The following is a 22,014-nucleotide window of genomic DNA, read 5'->3' on the forward strand; positions in this document are numbered from 1 at the left end:
CCATAAAAAGGCTTCATGTCCAGTTGAGTAATGCTGGAGCTTAGCCAAGGAAAACGTCACAGGTTGCTTTAGGTGACCTAGATGACTCCCCTGAGTCTGTTAATGGTTAGTTGACAGTGTAAGGCTTGCATACCAGGAGAAAGGGAAAGACACTTTCTAAAAGCAAGATGAGTACTATAACCAAAAAAATATCCCAATATCGCCCCTGCTCCTGCAATCAAGACTTGAAATCTGAGCCTAGTCCCTTAAACCTTCCCCTCCCCCCCCTCCCCCCCCTACCTCAGTGTGTGAGCACTGCCCTCAGCAGTCTCTGCCTTGCCTAGGCTGGTTTAAGAGACTTCACTTCCCTGTGCTGCCATAGCAACCAGGAAACAACCTCTGCTCACAATGAGAAGGATGGTGCCATGGCCCAGATCTGTAGATGCACAAAGCCGGTAACAGAGCAACAGGACCAAGGGACAACAAGGGCACAGGCAAAGAGAAGAGAGAGGTTGCCCAGAGAATAGACAATCCAGAGCTTGAGGAGTCTGAGTTTGCAGTTTATTTTTTTCTCCCGACAAAGACACACACTGTCTAAACTGTGTGGCTGGTTGTTATTAAGAAGCTGCTGTACGAAGGAAAAATGTATTTAATAAAAGGCCCAGTGTTTGTGGTCTTCTAGGGCTCACTGCTGAGCTCAGGAAATCTTGAGGTGTGACCAGTTTTCAGCCTTCAAAACCAAGATGAACTGCCCTTGAGAAGGGTGGTCAGGAGGGAAACATGTTCACGCTCTCTCTACTGAGCCGGGGACATGGGAAGTTGGTCCAGAATAAACAGAAGCTAGAAGTCTATTTTGAACCAGAGGTAAGTCTTACAGCTGAATAAAGGCATATTTTGGGGGCGGGAAAGGAATGCTCTATTTTTCCATTTGGGGCTGAGCCATGTGTGTTTTGGTTCCGTTTGTTAGTGAAGTGGTGGGGGTCACTGGTAGACTTCCCCTTCTTGGTAAAACTCAAGAAAATAAGAAAGTTTGCTTGCACATCAATATTGCCACTGGGACCCTCTTCCTTCCCCTTGGACACTAACTTACAGTCTCATTTGCTTTAGACTGAAGGAGATTCCAGATTGTCTAGAATTCAGATGGTTTGGTTCAAGATCAGAATTTCCATGTGGGTTCTAGGCAAATTGATGGCTGTTTGGTTTTGAGAAGTTGTCCTCTGTGATTGAAATGTTGCGTATGTTCATGCCATTTCAATGGCTTCCTTGAACTGTCTGAAATTCAACCCAGAGGACTCATACTTAACATAGGCCAAAAAAAAAAATTTTTTTAAACAATAAAAATAAATCTCATTTTAGAAGATTTTAAAGAGGTGGCAAAATTCCCTTGTACTGGAATTTTATTTCATTGAATCCTGCCAGGAATAAGAAATCCAGTGGGGTTCTTTGAAAATTTTTGGATCATACAGAGATTTCCATTGTCTTGGTAGTTTGTCGTGATATTTGACCTTTGCTATGTTAAAAGACATATAAAGTTTCAAAGGACCTCTGTAGCCAGCAGCATTCACTTACTTACAAGATATGCAACTACTTTATAGGGTCCTAAATAGCCAAATTAGGTAATGTTACATAGCATCTGGAATGTATAGAAATTCTCCCTGTGTACAGTCGAAGTGATGGTTGGAACGGTTTTCCCCTATTTAAACTGCCAGCTAGTCCAGCTCTAATTTCAAAGTTATCTGCTGCCCTTGATGATTCTGACTACTTATTTGCACACTAGGAAATTTTAACTGGCCTGTAGCCTACACTCTACCCTATTTAGGACTCCGAGCATGAATGGCTCTCCTGAAAGTTGCAGAGGGTAAAACAGAACAGAACTCTGCTCTGGGTTCTACTAATTCTGAGGTATGGAGAATAAAACCAGTTGCTAAGAAGAGTGGTTGTATTCTGTGACACCATGGAAGCATTCAGAGAAAATCAGTCACTAAAAAAATGTCGGGGTGCCTGGGTGGCTCAGTCAGTTGAGCGTCTGACTTCAGCTCAGATCATGATCTTGTGGTTTGTGAGTTGAGCCCCAGAACTGGCTCGCTGCTGTCAGCACAGAGCCCACTTGGATCCTCTGTGCCCCCTTTCTTTGCCTCTCTCCTGCTTGCACTCTCTCAAAAATAAACATTTTTTAAAAATAATTTAAAAAACTAAAAGATGTCAAACACCTTGCACAAGTAGTATTGCTACAAAGGGGCCTTGGATCAAGGTGGTTTCTTTCCATTGCAGGATTACTTGAACTGGAAGTCCCCAGAAGATTATGTCCTGGTCAGCAAACCGCAGGATGACGGCATTGCCAACCAGCACACCTGGAGCCTCTTTCTTCCTAAAACATTCAGTACTAGAAAGGGAGCCCTGATCCTCTACTCAGAAGGTTTAGCCTTATCAGCATGGACACCCGAAGGGAGGAGAAAAGGCCCCTACCGCTCCAAAGGCCACAGGAAGAGGCTGGGTTTTGAACTGCACACACTCCAGGACCTCAAAGAAGCCATCCTGGCATATGGAAGGGGACAGGTAGGCAGAACAATCCTGGGTTTGGGGAAGATGCTGGCCTGTGGGTCTAGAAATCCAGTTGTAGCTTTGGCTATAATTTCTCAGACCCTAGAGAAGGTATAAAACACTTGGATCTCCATTTCTTCATCTCTATAATGGGATTGTACTCTTGGCCTCATCTGCCTCACTCAGTTGTCAAAAGGCTTAAATGAGATGATGTATGTGAAAAGGCTCTGAAAGGATAAAGGGCTATATTACCATCATTTTGTATTTTCCTTTCCGTTAGAGTAATACAAAGTCCTTTTCAGCTTCAGACAGATCCAGGCCAGCAGACATTTCATCAGAATCCTTGAAATCCTGTCTCATAGCCACAAGCATCATCATCATACCTCTGATGTTTTTGGCTTTGTGGAAATGAGAGGGAGAACATTTTAAATATTTACCTTGAGCCCTTCAGCATCTGCAGAAGTTAATGAGTTTTTCCATTCTGAATTTAATGTTAAGGGAAAATCCCTGTGCTCATTTTTCTGATTCATATGTTCTAATGTCTTATGAGATGTCCACATGGCCCCTGCTTTATATAACTGCATGCATCAGCCCTTTGGCAAGGCCATGTGAGAGTCTAGAAAGATGTATCACTTTATACAATTCTAGGCCATAGATGCTGGGTCACTCCCTAGTTGGTTTTTTTTTTTTTTTTTTTTTAAGTTTATTTTTTGAGAGAGAAAGAGAGTAAGAGATTGAGAGTTGGGGAGGGGCAGAGAGAGAGAGAGAATCCCAAGCAGGCTCTGTGCTGTCAGCACAGAACCAGACATGTGGCTTGAACTCACGAACCTCGAGATCCTGACCTGAGCGGAAATCAAGCCTCGGTCGCTTAACTGAGCTACCCAGGCGCCCCCACTCCCTAGCTTAAAAGTCTGCTGGCTTCTCATTCCCCACAGGATAAAGTCATTGGCTACCTATACCAGGCTCTTCACGTTGACTTTCTCTTCCATATCCAGCCACGTCTACCCCTTGTTCTTACCACCACCTGAACTGTGAACCCGAGACCCTACCCATATGAATAGCTTACCATTCCCCAAATACTCTGTGCCCTTTCCTGACTCTGTGCTTTTGTATCTGCTTCTCCTGCTCCTGCTTACCCTTCAAAATATGACTCAGATGTCATTTCCTCAGTGACGTTTTCTCCACTTCTCTAGGCAGAGATATCCCATTGCTCCCTCCTCTGTGAACATTCCCATACAATCATGCATTGCCATTTATCACTTTGTCCATCTGTCACCATCTCCTTGAGGGCAGGGACCATGTCTAAATCATTTCCTGAAAATAGTGAGTACCCATAAATGTTTGTGGAATGAATAAATCGATCATGTAGGATACTTCCAGTGTTTCTTACGTCATCTCCCAGTATCATTATTGGGCAACATATCACCTACCCCACCCTAGGCAGAGCTTCCAAAAGGAAAGATTCCTCTGCCCCTTTTCATTCTTTCAAAATACAGAGAAGTATTGTATGAGAAGTATTTTATTTAATCTTCACAGTGACTCTGTGACATATGGTTTTTCTTGCCCCCATTCATAAATGAGGGAACTGAGGCTCAGAGGAGTTAAGTGACCTGGCCAAGGTCTCAGAGCTAGTAAATGACAGAGCCAGAATTCAAACCTGGGATTGCTGACCTCTCCAGGGCAGGCATGCTTTGCACTTGTGCCCTATTGTCCATGGACTTGGAAGGGCCTCCAGATGTCACTGTGCCAGGACTTGGCCTGTTTGCCCTCACATTCATTCCTCACCTTTAACTTACTTTGCTCTACACAAAAGTAGGGTTGACCACAGACTATATATAATTCCACAAACATCTGTGTCAACTGGCTTCTAATTGAATTTGCCAGTGGAAGACACTGGAAGGAGACTGGAGAGAGAGAAGAGAAAAGCCAAGATATTTCTTCCCTTCCATTCTATCTGCAGGTGGTGAGGAACACTTGCATCACCTCTGTGGTCCAGCTCCCAACAGACAGGCCCAGTGTGACTCTTCACCAGGTTCCTCCAGCTGACCCTACCTGTTCCTCCCTCTGTCCTTGAGCCCAGGGATGGTGCTGGTTTCCTGATGTTACAAATCTCAGTGTTGCTTCACCATATTTCTGGCTTCTGAGCTCTCTAATCACCGGTGCAACCAACTCCCTGAATTAAATTTTTGCTGTGTTTAAATACTTGAGTGGTTTCTTTTTCCTGGTTGGACCCTGCTGTATAGGCTAACTTATTGTCAAGAGTAAGAATACCTTCCACAGCTTTCAGACACTTGTCAATATGGCTTAAATATTTCAGGCAGCAGGGATATTTTTACTTTGTAAAGTAGAAGAGTCTATTTGGGGATGGCTTCATTTGGGTTAGACTTGGGCTCAGTGAAAAAGGGAAGTTCCTGTCTTCCTGTGGTACCCACTTAACCAGATATATAACACACACCTGTAACGAAACAGAACACTGTATTCTACCACCAAATGGGTAGAAGAGAAATGGTGTGAAGAAATCAGAAAGAAAAGAACTAGTTACAGTGTAGAAATTTAAGATTAAAGGACATTGGGGTGCCTGGGTGGCTCAGTCAGTTAAGCATCCAACTTCGCTCAGGTCATAATTTCCTTATTTGTGGGTTCGAGCCCCACATCAGGCTCTGTGCTGACAGCTCAGAGCCTGGAGCATGCTTTGGATTCTGTGTCTCCCTCTCTCTGCCTCTTCCCTGCTCATGCTCTGTCTCTCTCTCTCTCTCTCTCTCTCTCTCCCTCTCTCTCAAAAATAGATAAACATTAAAAAAAAAGATTAAAGGTCATTGTAGGTTGAAATAGGAGGAGTAACCTGAAGGGATTTGGGATTAAAGAAAATGAACAGCTTGGAAGAGGAGAGCTTTGTGAACTGTAGACCACCATCTGATTATGAAACCTACAGACTGGCAAGAAGCTTTTAAAATCATAATATCCGGTGCTGGGAAGGCTCTGGGGAAATAAGCCATCTCATACATTAGGAACACACATTCACAAGACTTTTCTGAAGGGCATTTTGGCAAAAGCCTATATAATACTCTGATTTAGCATTCTACTTTTAGGAATTTGCCTTAGGAAATAATCAGAGATGTGCCCAAAGATTTATGCACAAATGTTTACTACAGGTTATTTATTACTATACAAAGCATTGAAAATAATAAACATCCAACAATGAAACATCAATTAAATAAATTATAGTACAGTCATATAATGGATTTGGGGTTGGGCAATAAAGTCATGTAGTAGTCATGAAGAACATGAGAAAATATCCACAGTATATTTTTAAGTCAGGTTACAAAGTAATATTCATATAATAAAAACACCAAAGTTCTTTAACATTTTTGGGGTATTTACTATGTTCCTGCCACTGCTTTAAGTACTTTTTGTATGTAACTCATGTATGCTTCCCATAAGTCCTGAGGGTAGGTACTATTATTATCCCATTTTAGAGGTGAGGAAATTAAAGCACAGAGAGTTCGAGTCATTCACTTAAGATTATACAGTCATGTAGATAATTGCACCAGAATTCAAGACTAGCAATATAGAAAACATCATCTCTCTAATGTAATTCCAATTTTTAAAAATTAGTTATATAAGCAGGGGGATACATGTCAAATTTTAACGATGGGTGGTGGAATTAAAAGTCATATTTTTACTCATACATACATTTTTACCAAACATTAATTTTTTAAGTCATAGAATTTTATGAAGTCATGGTATTTTAAAAATTAAATTTAAATCTATGGGTAATCTTTCATGTTTATGTGGATTCCCTGTACATATGTAATTAAATCAGATTTCCTCCTGTTAAAAAAATGAATAAAATAAAAAATTTTTAAAGTAAAAATCTATAACTTTGAAGGAAGTAGACAGTGACAGAGAGTGAGGTTGACCTTCAAGAGCCAGATGAGATCAGGAAGGGAAATGAGATAGAAATAGTACTGTAAATTAGGCCCACCAATCAGCACACTATCTGTTCCTCAGGGTCAGTATTTCCTTATCAAAATAGTATATAGTTCAAGAGTTAAAAACACCACACTCAAAGTAAAAGAACCAAAATGGGGGTGGGAGGGAAGGGGAGATAGTTGACAGAGTAGGGCTGCTTACAGAAGGATCTATACTGGCTGAACTGTGAATCAGGAAACCTGCAAAATTCCAGCTCATTCAGACCTGTAATAATAGAGCCCATCACAGGGAGGTGCAATTAAGTTTTTAAAGCATCTCACATTATCTCCAGTTCCATATATGGATCTAATGACATTCAGTGGCAGTGTGTTTGGGTTTTATAGCTCAACATACACTTATTCTTTAAATTTCTTTTTTTTTTTTTTTTTTTTTTTTTTTGAGAGAGAGAGAACACTTGTGGGGGAGGTTGAGAGAGAGAGAGGGAGAGGGAGAGGGAGAGGGGGAGAGAGAGAGAGAGAGAGAGGGAGAGAGAGAATCTTAAGCAGACTCCACACCCAGTGTGGAGCCCAATGCTGGGCTTGATCTCATGACCCTGAGACCATGACCTGAGCCGAAATCAAGAGTCTGATACTTGACCAACTGAGCCACTGAGGTGCCCCTTCTCTTTAACTGTCTTGATGGCCCAACTCTTAATGAGCAAAGATAAGTGCTAAATCAAGAGATTAGATGTCAGAGTTCTCACACTTCTAGATACACACAACATGTTGCTTTGTTTTTCAAAGAAAATATTGTTAAAACATTCCTAAAGTGATAATCATTTTTCCCAAGGGCTTTAATTCATTCAGCCTCTCAGTATTTAGAAATCAAATAGTGGGGCATCTGGATGGCTCAGATGGTTAAGCATCTGACTATTGGTATCGGCTCAGCTCATGATCTCATGATTTCATGAGTTGGAGCCCTGAGTCGGGCTCTCTCTCTCCCTCTCTCTCTGCCCTTCCTTTGTCTCTCTCAAATAAATAAATAAAATTAAAAAAAATTTTTTTCAGAAATCATATAGCTATAAAACCTAAATAACCATAGTTTGGGGTAGTAGGGTAGTATCTAAATGATAGTAATAATGATGCTCTTGAAACATAGCAGAAGCAAAGCATAGAGAAAGTACTTCCCAAATCATCAGAAATATTAAATAATTTTCACATTATTTTAGTATTTCATATTTTTTAATGTTTTTTATTTTTATTTAGTTACAAAGAGTGTGTTTGTTTTGTCTTTTTTTTAACGTTTTAATTATTTTTCAGAGAGTGCAAATGGGGGAGAGGCAGAGAGAGAGGGGGACAGAGTATCCAAAGCAGGCTCTGCACTGATAGCAGTAAGCCTGATGTGGGGCTTAAACTCACAACCTGGAGATCAAGAGTCACATGCTCTACCAACAGAGTCAGCCAGGTGCCCCCAGTATTTCTTATTATATTTTTAGAATTTTGTAAATCTGGTGATATTTTTTAAATATCCAACAATGGAACATTGATTAAATAGTGTGTTAAAAATAATTTGTTTCAAAAGTTCAATTCACAGAGCATCCCATTTCTCTGTCCCATTGAGGGATAAATAAGATTTAGATTACTATAGTTGATTTCAACCAAGGATATATTGCTTCTGCCATCTTCCTTATACATGTAGCTATGTTTAAGAGTAACATCAAATTTGTTCCACTTTCAGTATATCCTTATGCATTCTACACTGCCTAATTTTTCTCCACATCTCAATGCTGAATGCTCCTAACTCTTCATTTGGTGTTTTCAGCCAATGTCCAAGCCATGAAGGCATCTTCAGGCTACTATTTTTCAAGTAATATTGTGAGAAATATATTTTTCTATTCTAAACATAATGATTCATCATACAAAATAGAAAAATATAGAAAAGTAGGAAGAATAACAAATTACTTTTTGAACCAAAGATCAGGAAGAAGAAGTTCCCTTTGCAATAACCTGCTACTTGTTCAATGGTGTTCCTAAAAAGTGATCAGAGCTCGAATGGTTATCAACAAACTGGCAAGTAGGCACCAAAGCAGTGAAGGGGAGACAGAGTGATTTGACTGTACTCCTTTTGCAGAGTGTCCTCCATCTGAGCAGCTCCTGAGTAGTTTGTACTTAGGAAAGATCAAGAGCAAATCATGGTTCAGCCATGACAATGAAGTCAAAGGTATTATCAATAATAGCCAGCACTTATTGAGTGCTTAATGTATGCCAGGCATTTTATCTACATAACCACACTCAATTTGCACAAGCCTATGATCTGGGTGCTAGTTTTACCCCCATTTTGTAGGAGGAAACACTGGGGCTTGAAGTTAATTAACTTGCCAGAAGTTACACATCTAAGGGGTGGAGCTAGGCTTAGAACCGAAACAACAGATTCCAAAGCCTCACTCCTAACTCCCAGAAGGTCTCATTTTGAAGATTCCGTATGCTCCAGAGAAAAGAATTATCTCTCTTGCTTTAACAGCCTTTTTAAAAAAAGAGATCTGGCTCTTCCAGGGGTGCCTGGCTGACTCAGTTGGTTAAGCATCTGTTGATTTCGGCTCAGGTCATGATCTCACAGTTCATGAGTTCCAGCCTTACATCAGGCTCTGCACTGACAGCACAGAGCCTGCCTGGGATTCTGTCTCTCCTCTGTCTCTGCCCCTACCCCGCTTGCTCACTCTCTCTCGCTCTTGCTCTCTCTCTCTCAAAATAAATAAAAATAAACTTAAAAAAAAAAGAGAGAGGGGCACCTGGATGGCTCAGTCGGTTAAGTACCCAACTTCTGCTCAGTCATGATATCCTGGCTCATGAGTTTGAGCCCCATGTGGGCTCTGTGCCAACAGCTCAGAGCCTGGAGCCTGCTTCAGATTCTGTGTCTCTCTCTCTCTCTCTGCCCCTATTCCACTTGTGCTCTGTCTCTCTCTCTCTCTCTCAAAAATAAGTAAGCATTAAAAAAAAATTTTTTTTTTAAAAGAGAGAGAGATCTGGGTCTTCCAAAACATGCCTTAAAACCATTTACAATTCTAGGAAAGCAAGTCAGATTTTCATCAAATTAATCTGGGTTATAGGTAATATGTTCATAGTTAGCCATATATATGATTCAGTAGACTTCTATTTTTCTAGGCTTTATGTACTTCATCCACTGATCCCCATGTATACTAGATTGAGAATATTTATAATGGCCAACACATAACACTATTATATCCATCACTATTCTAAGCACTTTATACTTACTATCTCACTTAATCCTCACAACAACTTTATGAGGGGTGTACTTTTTCATTGCTGTAAAATAGGCATAACATAAAATTTACCATTCAATTTTAAATGTAACAGTTCAATGGCAGTAAGTACATTCATATCATTGTACAACCATTACTTCCATCCATCTCCAAAACTTTTTTTTTAACATTTTATTTTTAAGTAATCTCTACACCCAACATGCACTCGAATTTACAACCTAGAGATCAACAATTGCATGCTCCACTGACTGAGCCAGCTGGCACCCCCAGAACTTTCTTTATCTTGCAAAACTGCACCCATTAAACAATAACTCCCTATTTCCCCCTCCCCACCAGCTACTGGCAACCATCATTCTACTTTTTGTCTCTATGAATTTGACTAAGTACCTCATCTGAATGGAATCATACAGTAGTTATGCTTTTAGTATTTTGTGACTGGCTTATTTCACTTAGCATAATGTCTTCAAGGTTCATTCACGTTGTAGCATGCATCAGAATTTCATTTTTTTTAAGCTGAATAATAGTCCTCTATGTATATACCATGTTTTGTTTATCCCTTCATCAGTTAATAGACATTTAGATTGCATCCATATTTGGGCTATTGTGAACAAGGTTGCTATACACATGGGTGTACAAATACCTATCTGTTTGGGGAGTCTGGCTGGCTCAGTTGGTGGAGCATGCAACTCTTGGTCTCAAGGTTGTGAGTTTGAGCCCTACATTGAATGTAGAGATTACTTAAAAATAAAATCTTAAAAAATATATATCTCTCAGTTAATGTCCCTGCTTTCAACTCCTTAGGGTATATACCCAGAAGTAGAATTGCTGTATCATATGGTAATTTTACTTTTAATTTTTTGAGGAATTGCCATATTGTTTTCCATAGATGCAGCTGCATCATTTTACATTCCCATCAGCCATGCACAAGTGTTCCAATTTCCCCGCATCCTCACTGATACTTTTTATATTCTGGGTTGTTTTTTGTGTTTTTTTTTTTTTTTTAATAGAACCATCTTAACAGGTGTGAAGTGGCCTTTCATCATGGTTTTGATTTGCACTTTCTTAATGATAAGACACATTAAGCATCTTTTCATGTCCTTATTGGCCACGTGTATATCTTCATTGGAGAACTGTCTATTCAAGTCCTTTGTCCATTCTTAAAATAAGGCTGTTTTGTTTTATTTGTTTTTGAGTTGCAGGAGTTCTTTATATATTCTGAATATTAATCCCTTATCAGATATAGAATTTGTAAATAATTTCTCCCATTCTCTGGGTTGCCTTTTCACTCTGCTGATGGTATTCTTTGATGCACAAGTTGCATCATATTCAAGAAACTATTTCCAAATCTGATGTCATGAAACTTTTCTCCTGTGTTTTCTTTTAATGTTTATTTATTTTTGAGAGAGAGAGACAGACAGATAGAAACAGAGTGCAAACAGGGCAGGGACAGAGTGAGACACACACACACAGAATCCCAAGCAGGCTCCAGGCTCTGAGCTGTCAGCAGAGAGCCCAAAACGGGGCTCAAACCCACAAACTGTGAGATCATGACCTGAGCCGAGGGCGACGCTTAACCGACTGAGCTACCCAGGCACCCCTCTCCTATGTTTTTTTTAAGAGTTTTATAATTTTAGCTTTTATACTCAGGTCTTTGAGTTAGTTTTTGTGGATCCTGTGAGGTAATGGTCCAACTTCATTGTTTTGCATGTAGGGTATATACTTTTATCATCCTCATTTGACAGTTTCTTAACTGAGGCAGAGATGGCTCAAGTAATTTCCCCAAAGTCACACAGCTAGTAATCCTGGTGGAACCAGGATTCAAATCCAAGCAGACCGAGCTCTTATAAGAACTAAAGCTTAATTTTTGCTGGTTTTGATTCTAGTTGTTGCACCTTTGCATTTGTGACATATGGCTCGTCAAATCTTTGATGCTAAATTGTTTGGCCAAGAATCAAGCCCTGTTACAACATTGCAACTTTGGAAAAATTCAGACGGCTTTATGATTCTCTTTTTAATGGCTTGATATCCAGGAACATATCATCACCAAAGACATACGGGAGAGAGATAGTATCATTTGCACAGAATCACAGAAATTAAACCTGCAGAGAAAACAACTGACTGAGAATGGTAGTGTTTACACAAAGCTGATTGAAGTCAGGCTGGAGGTGGAGAAGACTTCCCAGGCACAGCTGCAAGTGGCTGAACATCTCTCCCTTCCCATCCCACCCCAACTTCTACTCCAGTTGCATTTACCTGGCATCTCCAAGGCTGGCTCCAGTCACACCTGTACAGGTGCAACAACAACGGGTGGTCACCCTCTCTTTTAAAGTTTGGACTTTGGGGCACCTGGATAGCTCAGTGGTTTCAGACCCTGACTTTGACTCAGGTAATGATCTCACCAATGATTAGTTCAAGCCCCACGTCACGCTCTGTGCTAACGGTGTGGAGCCTGCTTTGGATGCTCTGTCCCCCTCTATGTCCCCCCGCCCCCGTTCTCACTTGCTCGCTCTCTCTCTCTCTAAAACAAATAGACATTTGGGTGCCTGGGTGGCTCAGTTTGGTTAAGTGTCTGACTTCGGCTTAGGTCATGATCTCACGGTTTGTGAGTTTGAGCCCCGCGTGCGGCTGTGCTGACAGCTCAGAGCCTGGAGCCCGCTTCAGATTCTGTGTCTCCCTCTAACTCTGCCCCTCCCTCACTCATGCTCACACACACTCTCTCTCTCTCTCTTAAAAGTAAATAAGCATTAACATTTTTTAATAAACATATAAATACATACATACATACATAAATAAATAAATAAATACTTTTGAAGTTTTATTTATTTTTTAACATCTTGACTAGTTATTAACTAGTCAGTGCCTAGAACAGTACCTGACATATGGCAGATGCTCAACAAATAGTTGTCAGATAAACATATTAGTTGCCAGGGTGTGTCAGGGAGAGGCCATAGCCTCTACCCAGTAAGGGTGTGCAATCTGGTCAAGGACCAGATTAGAGTGACCACAGTGATATCTTGGAGGAGGGGGAATTTGAGCTGAGTCTTGTGGTAAAAATAAGTGTAGAGTAACTATCCAGTTATAGGTAAGTGAAGGCATAGAGGGAAGACAGTCAGGGAAATTAGACAGGAATGGCTCTTAGCTGGAAAAAGAGGGTGGCGTCAAGTTGTATAGGGATTTGCCTGCCAGTCCTGGGATTTCTGGACTTTTCTCTTCATCCCTCTGTCGACTTCTGCACACAAAGACTGGCCACCATCTGTGGTAAGAAAGCAGCTGGCTGTCCAGGCCTTTCTTGCTTTCCTGGGGAACCTGGAACCCTGCCACCCCATATCTGCTGAGCAGGAACACAGCCTGCACCAGCTCCTTCCATTCTTTGCAAACCGTCACCTACCATCATTGGGTCCAGGGTGGACATGACAGCCAGTGCAGGGATGGGGACAGGTGCTGGGGTCCCCTTTTCTCCTCTGCACATGGAGGACCGGTGAGCACTGGGAACATGGCTGGCCAGAGAAAGTCCCTTGTTAGAGGAAGCACTCTAGTGGAGTGTAGATAACAGGCCACTCTGCACACTAATTACTCATTTCAGAAGAAACCAGAGCTGGAGTTGATTGGCAAAGCCAAGGCAGACCTGAAAAGTTTGAAAACATCACAGCCAGCCTCCTGCTGTCACTCATTTCCCTGTTCCAGAAATTCCCTTCCCGGCTCCCTTCTGTCTCCTTTTAGGTTTTATAGTAACTTCTGGCAGTTAGAGGTCCAGGATAATGTTGGAGAAGGAACTGAGGTTATACATATGAGAGGAGGGTGGGTGCAATAAAACAAATTAATTTTTAACATGTTTTCCATTTATTAATATAATCTAACCACTGCTGATTTTTTAAAGTATATTTATTCATCTTTGAGAGCAAGTGAGCAAGTGCATGTGAGTGGGGGAGGGCCAGGGAGGGATAGGGAGAGAGAGAGAGAGAAAGCAGGCTCCACACTGCCAGCACAGAGCCCAAGACACGGCTTAATCCCACAGACCTTGAGATTATGACCTGAGCTGAAACCAAGAGTAGGACGCTTAACTGACTGAGCCTCCCAGGCACCCCTATTTTATTTTAAAAAAGGAAGAAGAAAAAAACTAGCTGTAAACTTATGCCCAACACTCTATTACCACTGTTATTAGAATTTTAATATATTTTCTTCTAGTCTTTCCACCATGATTATATACTTATATATTTTTATAAGATTGTAATTGTACTTTACATTCTCTCTTGTATCTTGCTTTTTTCTACTTAACATATTGTTTCACACCTTGGACTCCCATACCAAGTACTAACCAGGCCTGACTCTGCTTAGTTTCCGAAAGTAGATGAGATCGGATGCGTTCAGAGTGGTATGGCTGTAGACTCCACACCTTGGAAATGAGTGAATAGATTCAACCCTGACTTGTCTTCTTGGTAGCCCTAAGCAAGCCCTGGGCCTCTCTCACTGTATCAGTTTATCCAATAAGATGTGAAATTTACCAACCAACTTCATAGGCATGATTTGAGAAACTATTAAGAAAAACCAGAAAACTAGAAAAAATTTAAAGAAACTGTACTAGACAAAATTATGACTCTCAAAGTTGTTTATGTCTTAATCCCTGGAACATATGAATATATTAGGTTAAGTGGCAAAAGGAAATTAAGGTTGGAGATGGAATTAAGGTTGCTAATAAAATGGCCTTAAAACAAAGATATTATCCTGGATTATCAGGGCTGGCTCAGTATACGCACAAGGATCCTTAAAAGTGGAAGAAGGAATCAAAAGGGAGAACCAGGAGAGAGCAGCATGAGAAGGACTTAGCCCAACTTTGTTAGCTTTGAAGATGGAAGAAGGGGTCACAAGCAAGGAGCCTCTAGAAACTGGAAAATGCCAAGAAACAGATTATCCACTAGAGCATCCACAGAAAATAGGGCCCTGTCAACACCTTGATGTTAGCCCAGTGAGATCTATTTTAAACTTCTGACTTCCTGAACTATAAGATCATAAATTTTTATTGTTTAAAGCCATTAAGTAAATGGTAATTTGTTAAAGCCGCAATAGGAAACTAATACAGAGGCAAGATCAGCTTTCAAACTACAGGCAAAAATGTATCTAAATACCCCAAATTCCAGGACAAAGGATTTTCTAACTCTTCTTGGCAACACCCTGTCCCATTTAGCAAACTTCCCAGTAAAGCTCCAGAACCTAGCTGATAACTTCAAAAATACCCATGAAAGAGAAACAATAAGGGGCTCTTGTCCAGATCAACATGTGCATCATGCTATCTACATAGGGCCCACAGACTCTCAGAGGAGGCTCAGTCTTATGGCAGAGAGAAGTCATTTGTAGCAAAGATTTACACGGAGGAAATGAAGTTCCAATTCACCCAGAAAGATCTAATGGCTCCATATTCCAGGGCTTACCACAGTGCCTGGCACAAAGATGGTGCTCAGTAAAGACGACTACATGACCAAATGAAAAAATGGAATGAGAGAGAACTTGGATCAGTTTGCCTCAGGACTGCCTGATCCTGGGCAGGGACAAGAAGAAAGGCCAGTTTGCAGCCCTGCATGAAAATCCCGACATAATCATTGCCACCCCTGGGTGCTTGGTGTATGTGGCTGTGGAGATGAACCTGAAGCTGCAGAGCGTGGAGTATGCAGTGTTCGATGAGTCAGACAGGCTCTTCGAGATGGGGTTTGCCAAGCAGCGGCAGGAAATCATCTGCCGCCTCCCTGGGGGCCACCAGAGGGTCCTGTTCTCGGCCATGCTGCCCAAACTGCTGGTGGGGTTTCCCCGGGCAGGCCTCACGGAGCCCGTGCTTGTCCGGCTCAGTGTGGATGCCAAACTCAACGAGCAGCTCAAGACCTCCTTCTTCCTTGTGGCGCAAGGACACCAGAGCCACCGTGCTGCTCTACCTGCTGCACACAGTCGTGAAGCCCCAGGACCAGACGGTGGTGCCTGTGGCCACGAAGCACCACGCGGAGTACCTCGGCGAGCTGCTGAGGACCCAGGGGGTGAGTTGTGCCCACATCTACAGTGCCCGGGACCAGACGGCCCGCAAGATCAACCTCTCCAAGCTCACCCATGGCAAGTGCTCCATCCTTATCGTGATGGACCTGGCAGCCCATGGCCTGGACATTCTGCTGCTGGACAATGTCATCGACTACAGCTTCCCTGCCAAGGGCAAGGAAGGGCATTGCCCTCCCTATAATCCTTCTCTTTCTTATCCTCTGGAAAAAGCCTCAAGATGTATGTGGGACTGAATTTTTCAGGGTCTTTTTGCACTTGAAGTACCTGCTACATAAAATGTTCAGACATCAGAGACCAGTTGATGCTTTGTGTTTGGATTCCAAACATTCGTTTAATTTACAAATTCCTAAAGAGGACAACCAATTGAGTAATTAGCCATGCTTTCTTTTCTCTGTTACTCAAATTATTTTGTTAGTTATCAATCTTATTTGTCCCTTTTTCTCCAGTGCCTGACATATTGTTTGATGCACTGTATGTATGAATGAATAAAATGGATGAATGAATGAATGAATGAATGAATGAATGTATGTCCTGGATACCTGTTTCTCTCTTCCCAGCAGAGATATTCCTTTATCCTATGGCCTTTGGCTTCCCAGCTCTCTCTTTAGCTGAAGAAGAGTCTCTGGTGGTCTTGAATGCTCAGCTACAGCTGTGGGCTGTCTTTCTGTGGCATTTTGATCTCCTGAATACATCGAACTGGAGCAAACCAGAGCAAGAACCCAAATCCTAAGGCCTTCCTCTCCACATCAGGCACGTTCTATATTTCCATCACATTTTTTTTCTTTTTTCCTACTTTTTAAAATTTAAACATAAGCCTTCTTTGATAAATTTTGGCAGGATACAGCAAAGTAGCTCAGGCCACTGGCTTACTGACCTCACCTGACAAAGGTGATTACCTGATGGGTGGGGAGAAATTGACCAGGAAGTGGCATGAGGGATCTTTCTGGGCTATATTTTTGTTTTGTGTGATGGTTACAGAGGTGTATACAATTGTCAGATTTTATTAAACTGAACATTTTAGCCCTGTGCATGTTATTATATCTTAATTATGCCTGTTTTTAAAAAATTCTTTAAGAGAAGGACTCAAATCACAAACTGCTCATCAGTCAAGAATGTCATGATTGATTGGTGATGTCTACCACAGACAAGGGGGAGGAGGATAGATGTCAACACAAGTCCTCATGTTTGCTATTCTTGTGCTTGACTGATCATAGTTAGAGAGTTTCTGCATCATTTAAGTAGTTATAGTATTAACTCATCCACATTAAAGGATTATAATGAGGTGAAAGTTCTCTGTAGAATATATATCCCCGGCCAAGTGTAAGATGTTCTTATTCACATTTATTCCACATGATGTCTTGCACAGTGGAACTGACTTTGGCAGGTAGGTTCCCAGAAAATTCTCCTGGACTGAAATGAAATGCAGCAGAGCCAGATATTTTCAAAACGCAAGGCTTCCCGTTAACATGAACATAGTTTGTCTGTTCCATTATTCATATTACAAACATTAAATGCTGATGCTGACTTGTTGAGCTGACTTTCCCATTGCCCTACAGGGCCACTTTTTAAGGTGCTAAAATTCTTTCCACAGGCTGAACTAAGTGATGTGTTTTCTTTTGAAGCTCTTTATTCTTTTCTGATGCTTTGTCTCAAGATGGGGTCTGGAATTTCTCATTTCTCCTTCTCCTTCCAACTGAAAATCTACAGGGGCCTTTCAGAGCTTTGCTCTGTGGGCTCTTGGTTTATGTCTGTTGGCTGAGGCATCTGTGCCTTTAGGCACCTTCCAGGAGTCTCCCAGTGTACTGATGAGGATTGTGCTAACCAGCCTGTATCACTGGGAGGCTCAGGGCTCAGCAGCCATGCTATTTCCATGGTGTCCCCACAGAGGGAGCAGGACAGAACCTGGCAACCATACCTCCACTTCCGAAGCCAACCAGAGAGCCAGGCCCAACGGCAGATGCAGCCTGGGTATTCAGCCAAGAGATACCTCCGAGGCCTCTTGCGGACATGGCCCCCTGACACAATGTACAGGCTCCAATGTGCAGGTCAGTGGGGCAGTGGGAGGACATACATCCTGAGCTGCCCTGCCTTCTGGTGTGAGAGTCTTTTTTCCATCAAGTCCTGAAACATCAGAATTTAGGTCCAATTTTGTGTTAAGGCAAAGGTGCTCAAGCTTGGGAGCTGAGAGCCTCTATCATACCCTTTACCTTTTGTCCTCCCCAACATTTGCAGAGGAACATACAGCCTGAAGTTTTGCCTTCTCTCTAGCTCCCCTTAGGACCTTCACACTGTACATCCTAAGCAGAATTTTCTTCCCAACCTTCTCTACTCAGAGACTTCAGATCCTCCAATCAATCCCTCTCTTTTACAAGATAAAGAAAAGAGGCCCAGGGGACAAAATAATTTGCCCAAAGTCATTCAGCCAAAAGCAAAGCTGGGACCAGAAGGCAGATCTCCTCATACCGCCAGCTCTACATTCACCCCAATATTCCCTAGTTCCCATTCTGAGGTGATCCCAGATCCTCCAGGAAGTAGAAATGTTAGGCTTCCTCCTCTTAAAGATGGCAGCTCTCCAGCATCATCCACTTAGGAGATGGACACCCTTCTGCTGAACAGAGACCCCAAATGCACTCTGTAAAGGCTTGAAAATGAAAACAGGAAACTACTGGGGATTCAAATTGCCAGAGATTTAGCAAATAAACAGAGACCCACACAGATAGATACACACACACAGAGTAAAACTTGTAACATTTGGTACATATTTCTGCTAAAAAAGTATTCATTGTTTATCTGAAATTCAATTTTAACTGGACATCCCATATTTTATTTGGCAAACCTACTGGGGATGAGAGGAGTGAGAAGTAGGATTTGCCAGTGCCCACTGCATGTTTGCCATTTCTTCAGCACAAACAGGACCACAAGAAGACTGACTTTCTTCTTACTTTATAGGTTTACCTTGGAAAAGGAGAGAAAACAACTATTTCCCCAATGAGTGATGACTTGAAGGAAGATGAGGTGTGGGCTTGTCCAGTAGGTTTTACCTTCATGGCAGGCCCAGCATTGCAGGCAGTTCCATTTATTTAACACTTGTGAGAAAGAGCCTCTTAACTAAAGATATGTTTATCTTTGGGTGGGGCAGAGGACAGAGCAGACCACTGCCTCAGAGCCTGGCCCAAACATCTTCAAGGACAATAACTCCTCTTAAGATAAGAAAATGTCTCCTCAAGTTGCGGGAACAACAGCAATACTGCGGTATGAGATCACTGGCCCAATGGCCTCGGCTACCCCTTCCATCACATCTCAGAGCTCATTACCTTTATAATCCCAGTATGTTCTTTGGTCCCATATTTCCACCCCAATGATAACCCCTCCACACCCTTCAGACCCACATTTTCTACAAATCCTTCTCTGACAACTCTAGCCAATATTGAACTCCTTATTTTCTGACCTTAGATCACATCAACATTTGGGGCCAAACAATTGAACGCAGAAGAGCTTCATCTCTCCAACAGATTATTAGTGCCTTTAAAAGAGGCCTATGTCTGGTTCTTCTGTGTCTATCCCACTGCCTAGCAGTGGTAACCCCCAATAAATAATTGTAGAATGACTGAATGGAGAATCATGGGGCCTACGTAGCAAGTAGGATACATCCAGTAAAAACCATTAGATTCTCCCCCTGAAGCAGGAGGAGCCTTTTACCCAAACCCAAAGAAGCAGCCATGTTTCTTCCACCAGGGAGACCCAGTTCTTGGGAATGGTGAAGTGGAAGAAACACATATGTGGCACAGGACCAGAAGCATGAAAGACACTGAACAGAGAACCCTCTATGGGTTCTATCTGATTTTTAATCCCTCCCATCTACTAACTGTCTTCTCTAATGGGCAATGTCCAAGGCCAAGACTAGTGCAAGTGGGGAACCTTATAGTTATCTCCAAGACCTCTGGACCGGTGACCACTCTTTCTACCAATAACTCCTGGCCAATAACTCTACCAATACTCTTTAGGATACATCAAGGATTCTGTGCTGCTCCAGGACAGTCAACTTAATGTACCAAAGAATCTCAGGCCACAACAGGATCTTTCAGGTGTACCCCCGAAATACCATCTCTTGCCTGTCTTCCCTTCATTTTGGATTCAACAAGGAAAATCTTTTGAACAAGGTACATGTTGATTTTATGACCAGATCTCAAATATTTGAATTTTTAACACTTTAAAATGGAGTTCACCAAAATAAGTTCTAGGGATCCTGGGTTTCATTGTCTTTAGAGTCTAGACCAGCATTGTCCAAACATACTTCCTGTAATGATAAATTGTTCTATAATACGTGCTATCCAATTAGTAGCCATTAGCCACATGCAGCTATTGAACACTTGAAATGTAGGTAGTGTGACTGTAAAACTGAGGTTTAAAATTTTACCTCCTTACAACTAACTTACATCTAAACAGCCACATGTGGCTATTGACTACTGTATTAAACAGTGCAAGTCTAGACTCTAGATTTTAGATGATTTCTTAAGCCTATTCTACTCTAATATTCTTTAATTCTATGGTTTTGTGGCAATGTTATAAGAAAAAATTCAGGCTTTGGAGCAATGCCTGTCCTTTCTCTTACTAAATGTAAGATCTTGAGTAAGTCACTTAACCTCTTTGAACTTCTGTTTACTCATCTCTGTAATGAACATGATGAGTCTTGCCTCATTAGTGTACAGAAAATTATTGTGAATTGTCTGTAAGTTGTTCAGTACTATGAACATTTTACTTATCAGTAATATTCTTGGGAACTTGCAGCATTAAAAGAGCCAGAAATTGCCTTTACTAAGGAGAAATAGGAAAAGATGACTGGGTAGCACTAATGGACAAAGAATAAGGCATTGTCTAGTGCCAGGGTTTTTGAGAAAAGAGAAGGTAAGAACAAGAGACTAACATCACATGAAGCTAATTTTTCTGAAATGAAGAAGTACTTTTCCAGAAATTATGGTAGTGCCTACCTGAGCCCTGTCCTTGGAAAAAGATCTGGCCAGGATAAGTAGAATATCTGGTCTATCAAATGAATGGAGAAGAATGTGGCAGGTTCTCAGAGCCTGGTGCCATTAAACATTCCTGCCATACACCACCCTTAAGACTTGACTCTGGAACCATGGAATTTTGGTCATAACCTTGTCCACATGTAGCTCATCTATAGGAAATATGCTGGTCAGGCAATTATATTTCTCTTTGTAAATTAATACACTGGTTTATAGAGTCACTCTACACTTTGTTAATGTGGGTCAACATCCAGACCAATTGATTCTGGGACACTGAAGAGATCAAGTTTCTGGGCCACCCATGTCCTGGGAATGGGTCCTTCCCCAGGTAGCACCCAATTTTGACATTGCCTTATGCACTCTGCAAAATCCTACTGTCTCCAGTTAGTATCCTTAGACTTTGATGCCCTAGGGTCTATAAAAAAAATTTTTTTAACGTTTATTTATTTTTGAGACAGAGAGAGACAGAGCATGAACAGGGGAGGGGTAGAGAGAGAGGGAGACACAGAATCTGAAACAGGCTCCAGGCTCTGAGCTGTCAGCACAGAGCCCGATGCGGGGCTCGAACCCACAGACCGTGAGATCGTGACCTGAGCCGACGTCTGACGCTTAACCGACCGAGCCACCCAGGCGCCCCCCCTAGGGTCTATAAATACTGGACAGGGGACTGCAGTACTTTTATTCTGGGAGTGGATCAACACTACACACCTAAGGGATCAAGTGATTTCCTTAATTAATCCCATATGCCAAGGAGTTGTAATAAGCAGGAAGAAAACAGAGGACATATAGAATTATAATTAAACATGTGACCATTAGCACCAGATCTCAAGCCATGTGACCTCTCTGGGCTTCAGTTTCCTCACTTATAAAATGGAGATGACCACACCCACCTTCACCTCATAGGGATGGATGTTGGAGTTAAATGGCATGAAGTAGTATCTGGCACATAGTAAGTGCTCAATAAATGTTAGTTCTAGACCTCCCTGCCTTGTGTTTTCAAGCATAATTACTAACTAATTGCAATGCTCAAATGCTCAAAATCACAAGGATCAAAAATCAATTTGTAAAGAAGTAAAAACAGCTCAGAGGCTGTAACTTGAATGCTGACTGATTGTTTTATTGGTTTTAACTTCATCTCCCCTTGGCTTCCCTCTCTTTTCCACTTTATTTGGAAAAGTAGGAATATCCCAGCTGCAAATCTAAGATTCCTCCAACAATGTGATATTAGTCACATCACTTATG

At 41.7% G+C, this 22,014-nt stretch overlaps 1 protein-coding gene across 6 annotated transcripts in view; it reads left to right on the plus strand.

Moving 5' to 3' along the window:
- The first annotated feature begins 296 nt into the window (after positions 1 to 296).
- KIAA2012 (KIAA2012 ortholog) overlaps positions 297 to 22,014 on the plus strand; it is a 107,565-nt gene continuing 85,847 nt past the window's right edge. For 4 of the 6 annotated variants that reach the window (XM_040475874.1, XM_040475876.1, XM_040475879.1 and 1 more), the window contains exons 1-4: positions 298 to 843; positions 2,251 to 2,535; positions 17,634 to 17,793; positions 19,753 to 19,908. In XM_040475874.1, coding sequence (XP_040331808.1) covers positions 760 to 843; positions 2,251 to 2,535; positions 17,634 to 17,793; positions 19,753 to 19,908 — 685 coding nt within the window. In that variant the 5' untranslated portion in view covers positions 298 to 759. Of the gene's footprint in view, positions 844 to 2,250; positions 2,536 to 17,633; positions 17,794 to 19,752; positions 19,909 to 22,014 lie in introns of all 6 variants that reach the window. The other 2 variants (XM_040475877.1, XM_040475880.1) reach the window with 2 other exon arrangements.

Source organism: Herpailurus yagouaroundi, unplaced genomic scaffold (genome assembly GCF_014898765.1).
Source record: "Herpailurus yagouaroundi ecotype Mexico unplaced genomic scaffold, PumYag 140, whole genome shotgun sequence".
NCBI lineage: Eukaryota > Metazoa > Chordata > Mammalia > Carnivora > Felidae > Herpailurus > Herpailurus yagouaroundi.